Here is a 9,556-nt window from a genome sequence, read left to right on the forward strand (position 1 = left end):
ACATTGTGCCAAGCTGAACCATTGTAACCCCAATTAAAGCAGTTGTATAGGCACATTTTTTACTTTTACCTACAGGTAAGCCTATTATAAGATTTACCTGTAGGGGAAAGGGAGTAGCCGCTCCAGGTGGGAACCCAGATGAATATCCTCCGCTGCAGACAACTCAGGTGCAGGCAATGCACTTAGCAAAGCAGGAACAAAGATTGTCTCTGGACAGCCGCACTCTGAACAAATTGTAGCCTTTTATTAAAAGAAGGACAGCACTACAAGTCACAGCAAGATAAAATAAAACCTGAAGCTGACGCGTTTCGCACTGAAACTAGTGCTTAGTCATAGCTATGACTAAGCACTAGTTTCAGTGCGAAACGCGTCAGCTTCAGGTTTTATTTTATCTTGCTGTGACTTGTAGTGCTGTCCTTCTTTTAATAAAAGGCTACAATTTGTTCAGAGTGCGGCTGTCCAGAGACAATCTTTGTTTCTGCTTTGCGAAGACTTACCTGTAGTTAAGAAAAATATCTCCTAAACTTTTACGGTTTAGGAGATATTCCGCTCGCAATGAGCCGCTGACTGCAGCCACGCATGCTCACAGGGGATTCCCGGCTGAAGGCCCGGCAGACGCCGGACCTTGCTGGAAATAAGTCTCCCTCGCACATGCGCGGGAATGACGACATTGCGGCTCCAGCCACTCGCAATCGCTGGAGCCGCGATACCCGGAAGACACGTTGAGGCAACATGTCAGCTACCTCGGCGTGGACCAGGTAAGTTACCGACGCCTCGTTCTAAGCTTCCAAGAAATACCGTATTTAATCGGCGTATACCACACACATTTTTCCCCTTAAAATAAGGGGAAAATCGTTGGTGCGCGATATACGCCGATACCCGCGCTCAGTTTGAATGCCTGCGCCGACATATACCGAGTGCAGTACACTCGGCCAGGCTCGGCTTCGCTCATGCTCACGCATTAACGTCACAGAGCGTGAGCACGAGCGAAGCCGAGCCTGGCCGAATGTAGCCGAAGGTAGTGCACTCGGTATACGTCGGCGGAGGCGTTCAAACTGAGCGCGGGAAGCGGCGATTTGACGGAGAGACAGCGGGGGAGAAGCCGGGAGGACACCACCGAAGCCGTAGACGGAGGCCGGACCCGACGAGGAGGACACCACCGAAGCCGCAGACGGATGCCCGACCCGACGAGGCCGTCGATGGACGCCGCGCAAGACAACAAAACTGTAAGTACTAAAATGTTTTTTTTTTTACAGGAATGCGGGTCCACATTAGGGGTGCACGCTATACGCCGGAGCGCGCAATACCCCGATAAATACGGTATGTATTCTTACATTGGTCCAAGCTGGACCAATATAACCAAGCAGTTAAGATCATACCTGGAGCACCTTTGGGATGTGGTGGAAAGGGAGATTCGCATCATGGATGTGCAGCCGACAAATGTGCAGCAACTGTGTGATGCCATCACGTCACTATGGAGCAAAATCTCTGAGGAATGTTTCCAACACCTTGTTGAATCTATGCCGTGAAGAATGAAGGTAAAAGGGGGTCCCACCCGGTACTAGCAAGGTGTCCCCAGTGTAGGCGTGTGTGTGAAATGTCACCTGTAATCTTTCCAGTGGATAGTCAAGATAAAAGAAGTTACTTCCACCTATCGTAGTCACTTCCTTGTGACATGCGGTAGATCCCGGCTTTACAACACTTCGCTATATATGAGTCACTGACATTCTGATAACTGGATAACCTCTAAAGCTCCTGGGGAACTACAACTCTCAGCCTACACTGTCACCTACAGATCATAAGAATCACATGATGTAAAAACACAGAAGTGCTGATTTACATCTATAAACTGCAACATGATGCATATTACATGCCATGACACGTTCATTGTATTAGCACTGCAACACACATGCAATTATTTTTTATTATGTGTTCATTTTTATTAAAAAATGTATTATTATGTGTTCATTTTTATACATTTTTTATTATGTGTTCATTTTTATTAATTACAGAATATCACTGATTGTGTGTTGATATATATTATGTATAACTTCATCTGTTCACAAATTGGTACAGCGCCCCCTACTATCACTTCCAATGGTGATTTGTTGCACAATTTAGTGACCTGTCCAATCTTTTGGTGAATCGGAAGCCTAATGATTTCAATTAACTGCCTGAATACGACGCATGCTAACATCTAACTCTAACCTAAGGGCAGGTGCTGTGCGTTTTACATGAATTTTAGACGCACTGTCATTAAACTCCTTGAATGTGCGTTTTGATCAAATCGCATTAACCGGTTCCCGACCGACTCCTGTATATATACGTCGGCAGAATGGCACGGCTGGGCAAAGTAACGTGTGTATATATATACACGTCACTTTGAAATTCCCGCTGTGCGAGTGCGCGCGCGCCTCCTGCAGCGAGTTCCGTGCCCGCGGATTCGATGTCCACCGGTGTAACGCGATTGGGTCACAGAGCTGAAGAACGGGGAGAGGCCAGTGTCGCTGATCGTCTGCTCCCTCTCATCGGGAACAACGATTAGTGATGCGTCACTCGTAGCCACGCCCCCTAACAGTTAGAATCACTCCCTAGGAAACACTTAACCCCTTCAATGCCAGTGTCAATTTTACAGTTATCAGTGCATTTGTATAGCACTGATCACTGTAAAAATGCCAATGGTCCCAAAATGATGTTAAACGTGTCTGATGTGTCTTGCATAAGGTTGCAGTCACAATAAAAATAATAAAAAAAAAAAATAAAAAAACGCTGATCGCTGCTATTGCTAGTAAAAAAAAAATATAAAAATGCCATAAAACTATCCCCTATTTTGAAGACGCTATAACTTTTGCGCAAACCAATCAATAAACGCTTATTGCGATTTATTTTACCAAAAATATGTAGAATACGTATCGGCCTAAACTGAGGAAAACATTTTTTTATATATTTTTGGGGGATATTTATTATAGAAAAAAGTAAAAAATATTGCTTTTTTTTTTTTCAAAATTGTCGCTCTATTTTTCTTTATAGCGCAAAAACTAAAAACCGCAGAGGTGATCAAATACCACCAAAAGAAAGCTCTATTTGTGGGGGGGGGGGGGGGGAGGACGCCAATTGTGTTTGGGAGCCACGTCGTACGACCGCGCAATTGTCAGTTAAAGCGACGCAGTGCTGAATCGCAAAAAATGCTCTGGTCTTTGGCCAGCGAAATGGTTCGGGTGTGAAGTGGTTAAAGATGCAGCATGGACTTTTTTTTTTTTTTTTAATGCACCGCACCTGAAAACGCACAGGCGTGATCCTAACATGCGTCTGCACACTGTACAAATGTGAACGGGCTCAAGCTGTCAGGTCAGGGACTTTGCATTCTGTAAGGAAGGACGAGCAGCACTGTGTGCAGAGTTCAGTAACCCATAGCAACTGATCAGACTTTTGTAAAGTCAATGATTAGCGGTTGCTATGGGTTACCACCCCCTGCACTGCGCCTTTTTTTTTTACGTAAACCAATAGCGTTTACACCCTAGCAGTCCAAAGGTGAGGAGCTGTGAGCCGGGGATCACCTCCATAGGTGTATTCTCCTTATATGGTCATATGAATGAGCTCACCCATGGGTGCCCCCCTGGCCCCTCCCCAATGCACAAGTTTAACCCCATCCTGCCCAGACCAAGCTGCATTCATGACACATGGCAGTGCAAGTCAGGGCAGAACTCCTCAGACTGTGCAGAACACACACTCCCTGCTTCTCAATGCATTAACCCTTCCATGTGCACCCCTCCCACACTGCTGTCACCCACCACAGACCCCCCTCACCTCCTTTTTGGGGATCTTCGGGATGCAGTTCTTGAATTTAGATGGCTTGAACCGATTCATATTGTTGCAGACAGGCTGTTCCCCTCCCAATGACTGTCACAGCCTGTTCCTGAGTGTCCGTGTCCGTCCCTGAAGTCTCTCTGCCTCCGGCACACTGACTGTGTGTCTTCCTCTCTCACTCTCTTCTCTCCCTCGAGTCCCTCCCAGCCCAAGAGAACAGCGTCCAGCGATCACACCGGCGATCGATTGCTCCTGGCGGCTCAGGACAGTTTCCGCGTCTGTCATCCTCTAGGCATGCCTGCCAGTGTTATTGTTGCTATGGAGACCGATTCTGCACGTGGTACATAGTTGTCAATTTCAAATGGGGTCTTCATTTGGCGCTATATAAAATCATTATAATAATAACTGCACAGCACGTTACAAACTAATTAAAGGGGTGGTTCACCCTAAAAAACTACTTTTTTTTATTAGACTGGCCCCCCACATTACAATACGATTAAGGCTATTATTTTTTTTTTGATGCTGTACATACCTTTGTACAGCATATTCACCCGTGGCTTCGGGGTTGCGAGTCCCGCGGGAGTGGGCGTTCCTAACATGTCTGTGATTGACATTTTGACCAAAAACGAGCTCCCCCCCGTCGCGTAAGCCGCGTCACGATTGGCGAAAGGAGCCGAACGGCAGCTCGTTTTTGGTCAAAATGTCAATCACAGACATGTTAGGAACGCCCACTCCCGCGGGACTCGCAACCCCGAAGCAACGGGTGAATATGCTGTACAAAGGTATGTACAGCATCAAAAAAAATAATAATAGCCTTAATCGTATTGTAATGTGGGGGGCCAGTCTAATAAAAAAAAAGTAGTTTTTAGGGTGAACCACCCCTTTAAACTATAACATTATAGCTCCCAACTGTCCCTGATTTCGAGGGACTGTCCCTGATTTGGAGCAATGTCCCTCATTCCTCCTCATTTGTCCCTCATTTTGGTCTGATCTATAAAGTTGTATATAAAATGCACTTTGTATCTATCAAAAAGTGTTTTCCAGCGCTAAACCTTTCATCTGATTTTTAAATTGCTGCATTTGTAAATTTCAAAAGCCAATATAAAGGAATAGTAGTGGTAAAAAAAGGACTTGTGGGTTTAAAGTGGATGTCCGCCAATTTTTTATTTATTTTTTTAAAAGCCAGCAGCTTCAGTATTTGTAGCTGCTGGCTTTTTAAAAAAAAAAAAATAATAATTTTAAATTTTTTTTTAATATTAGCACACTTACCTCTCCTGGAGTCCAGGGCCGTTGGCAGCAGAGGACGAGCGATCGCTCGTCACTCTGCTGCACCCACCGCTATCCTTGGTGAGGGAATCAGGAAGTTAAGCGCTCCAGCTTCACTGCCCGGTTCCCTACAGCGCATGCGCGAGTTGCGCTGCTCCATGCTGACTGGTTCCCGTTGTGTTCTGGAAGCTGTGTGTTTCCCAGAACACAACGAGGGGGGGGGGGGGATCTGACGTCCTGCCCGAAGTCTACCCGCAGACTATGTGGCCGGAAGTGGGTGCAAATAAGGGGTGTGCATACCTCCCAACTTTCTGAGATGGGAATGAGGGACACCTATCAGCAAAAGTATGTAGGCATAGGACACACCCCCTTGCCACGCCCCGTAAAGGAGAATTGTACAAAAAAATAAGATTGGTTAAACCCACAAGTGCTTTTTTTACCACTACTATTTCTTTATATTGGCTTTTGGAATTTACAAATGCAGCAATTTAGAAATCAGATGAAAGGTTTAGCGCTGGGTAGATAGATAAAAAGTGAATTTTATATACATCTGTATAGATCATATCAAAATGAGGGACGAATGAGGGACAGAGGGACATTGCTCCAAATCAGGGACAGTCCCTCGAAATCAGGGACAGTTGGGAGGTATGGGTGTGTCTTATGCCTACATACTTTTGCTGATAGGTGTTCCTCATTCCCACCTCAAAAAGTTGGGAGGTATGATAACTAAAGGCAAAACTTGTTATTTAGATGGAGTGGTGAGAGGTTAAAGAGAAGTTTCCGCCCCCTACAAAAAATGTTTTTAAAGCGGAGTTCCGCCGTAAAAAAAAATATTAAAAGTCAGCAGCTACAAATACTGCAGCTGCTGACTTTTAATAAATGGACACTTACCTGCCCTGGAGTCCAGCGACGTCGGCAGCAGAAGACGAGCAATCGCTGCCCCCACCGCCATCATCGGTGAGGGAATCAAGAAATGAAGCATTGCTGCTTCACTTCCCAGTTCCCTACTGCGCATGAGCAAGTCGCGCTGCACGGTCCTCACTGTTCCCCGCTCTTTCTCGGGAGCCATGTGTTTCCCAGAACACAACGGGGGGGCGAACTGAACTCTGGGTTCTCGCATAGTCTATGCCCAGAAGTGGGTGCAAATACCTGTCTTAGGCAGGTATCTGCACCCCCCGGACGGGGGGGGGGAAATCCGATGAGCGGAAGTTCCACATTAGGGTGGAGCTCCGCTTTAGATCAGCAGCCTCACATACTGTAGCTGCTGACTTTTAACCACTTCAGCCCCAGAGGATTTTGGAGGATTTGGCTACCAAATGACCGGGCCACTTTTTGCCAATCGGCATTGCGTCGTTTTAACTGACAATTGCGCCGTTGTGCGACGTGGCTCCATAAAAATTGACGTCCTTTTTTTTATCACAAATAGAGCTTTCTTTTGGTGGTATTTGATCACCTCTGCGGTTTTTATTTTTTGCGATATAAACAAAAATAGAGCGACAATTTTGAAAAAAAAGCAATATTTTTTACTTTTTGCTATAATAAATATCCCCAAAAAATATATATATAAAAAAAAATGTTTTCCTCAGTTTAGGCCGATACGTATTCTTTTACATATTTTTGGTAAAAAAAAAATCGCAATAAGCGTCTATTGATTGGTTTGCGCAAAAGTTATAGTGCCTACAAAATAGGGGATGGCATTTTTATTAATATTTTTTTTTTATTAGTAATGGCGGTGATCAGCGATTTTTATTGTGACTGCAACATTATGGCAGACATTTTGACGCCATTTTGGGACCATTAACATTTATACAGCGATCAGTGCTATAAAAATGCACTGATTACTGTATAAATGTGACTGGTAGGGAAAGAGGTTAACCATTAGGGGGCTAGGAAGGGGTTAAGTGTGTCCTAGGGAGTGATTCTAACTATGTGGGGGCGGGGCTTACTGTAACACGACAGTGATCACTGCTCCTGATGACAGGGAGCAGACGATCAGTGTCCTGTTACTAGGCAGAACAGGGAGATGACTTGTTTACACAGGCATCCCCCTGTTCTGCAGCTCTGTGACACGATCACGGGACACTGGCGGACATTGAGTTTTTAAAGAGATGTACCTGTACGCCCGTTTGCCTGTCCGTGCCATTCTGCGTGCGCTGGTCGGCAAGTGGTTAATATAAGGATACTTACCTGTCCTTGAATCCAGCGATGTCAGCACCCCAGCCGATTTTTCCATCAGCTCTCGGGTGCTGCCACCGTCATTGCCTGTAAGGGAAACCAGCAGTGAAGCCTTGAAGTTCCCTACTGCAAATGCGTAAAGCGCGATGCACTTTGTGAATGGCCTGGTGGCCAGGGAAGGAGGAGGGGGGGTCGTACTTCCAGGGGAACTCACCACAGCCAGGTCTCCCAGGAGTGCGGATAGGTACCTGTCAAAAACAGGTATCCGTTCCCCCCTCCCCCAGAAAGGTGGCAGATTTTTGGGTACTTTTTGGGCACTTTTGGGTGGAGCTCCGCTTTAAGCTCTGTCAAATTTTATTGTTCTCTGTGTCCCTGTATTTGTCCTGATCATCACTGTCACAGGATAGTGCCCCCAACCACACTACACACGCCACTAGGAGTATTGTTTGGATTGGGGAGCAGCTTGTTTTCATCAATCATTTTAGTTATTGTTTTTTTGGAGCGGAGTATATCCCCACACTGTCACAGTGCAATTTCAAGTGCACTTTGCACTTGTAGTGCAAAGTGGATTTGCCTTTAGTAAATAACCCCCCCCCCCATGTATTCATTGAACAAATACAAGTTGTTCTGTAAATGGTGGTGATGTGACTCTCTATGGTCAGTATGCAGTGTACAGCCTTGGTCCATTGCTTGGTGAGAAAGGGACCCACCTATGAATGGAACACCAAGAGTTTTGGAGCTGTAGTGCCGATTGCCATGCAGCCGCCAGATTGTTCAGACCTCAGATACCACAGCAATACAGAGCTGAGGAAGACTCCTCCAAGCTCCTCCTTGGATCTGATATGTAGTTTTACACAACAAGACCAGGAGAAGGACTTCCCTTCACTATGAACTTCTCCTGTATCTGAGGTCTGCCACCTGGATTTCAGGAAAGGGGGATATTTCTGTATGCTACACACTTCTTACTATTGCACTCTGTGTGTCACATACTCCTGTCCACTGCACTGTGTGTGTCACATACTTCTGGCCACTGCACTGTGTGTGTCACATACTTCTGGCCACTGCACTCTCTGTTTAAACCCACCTACCCATCACTCCATAGCACTGACACTGCACCTACCCATCATTCCACAGCACTGACCTTGCATCTACCCATCACTCTGTAGCACTGACACTGCATCTACCCATCACTCAATAGCACTGACATTGCATCTACCCATCACTCTGTAGCACTGACACTGCATCTACCCATCACTCAATAGCACTGACATTGCATCTACCCATCACTCTGTAGCACTGACACTGCATCTACCCATCACTCCATAGCACTGACATTGCATCTACCCATCACTCTGTAGCACTGACACTGCATCTACCCATCACTCCATAGCACTGACCTTGCATCTACCCATCACTCTGTAGCACTGACACTGCACCTACCAATCACTCCATAGCACTGACACTGCACCTACCCATCATTCCATAGCACTGACTGCATCTACCCATCACTCTGTAGCACTGACATTGCACCTACCCATCACTCCATAGCACTGACATTGCATCTACCCATCACTCCATAGCACTGACACTGCACCTGCCCATCACTCCATAGCACTGATACTGCACCTGCCCATCACTCCATAGCACTGACACTGCACCTGCCCATCACTCCATAGCACTGACACTGCATCTACCCATCACTCCATAGCACTGACACTGCACCTACCCATCACTCCATAGCACTGACACTGCACCTGCCCATCACTCCATAGCACTGACACTGCACCTGCCCATCACTCCATAGCACTGACACTGCACCTGCCCATCACTCCATAGCACTGACACTGCACCTGCCCATCACTCCATAGCACTGACACTGCACCTGTCCATCACTCCATAGCACTGACACTGCACCTACCCATCACTTCATAGCACTGACACTGCACCTGCCCATCACTCCATAGCACTGACACTGCACCTACCCATCACTCCATAGCACTGACACTGCACCTACCCATCACTCCATAGCACTGACACTGCACCTACCCATCACTCCATAGCACTGACACTGCACCTACCCATCACTCCATAGCACTGACACTGCACCTGCCCATCACTTCATAGCACTGACACTGCACCTGCCTATAACTCCATAGCACTGACACTGCACCTACCCATAACTCCATAGCACTGACACTGCACCTACCCATCACCCCATAGCACTGACACTGCACCTGCCCATTACTCCATAGCACTGACACTGCACCTGCCCATCACTCCATAGCACTGACACTGCACCTGCCCATCA

At 46.5% G+C, this 9,556-nt stretch overlaps 1 protein-coding gene across 1 annotated transcript in view; it reads right to left on the reverse strand.

The window, feature by feature from the left end:
* The window catches only part of LOC120943338 (coronin-7-like), a 268,405-nt gene extending 264,354 nt beyond the window's left edge, over positions 1-4,051 (reverse strand). Inside the window, exon 1 of the mRNA XM_040356578.1 lies at positions 3,808-4,051. Coding sequence (XP_040212512.1) covers positions 3,808-3,867 — 60 coding nt within the window. The 5' untranslated portion in view covers positions 3,868-4,051. The remainder of the gene's footprint in view (positions 1-3,807) is intronic.
* Between the last annotated feature and the right edge of the window lie 5,505 nt (positions 4,052-9,556).

This window comes from Rana temporaria, chromosome 6 (genome assembly GCF_905171775.1).
Source record: "Rana temporaria chromosome 6, aRanTem1.1, whole genome shotgun sequence".
Taxonomy (NCBI): Eukaryota; Metazoa; Chordata; class Amphibia; order Anura; family Ranidae; genus Rana; species Rana temporaria.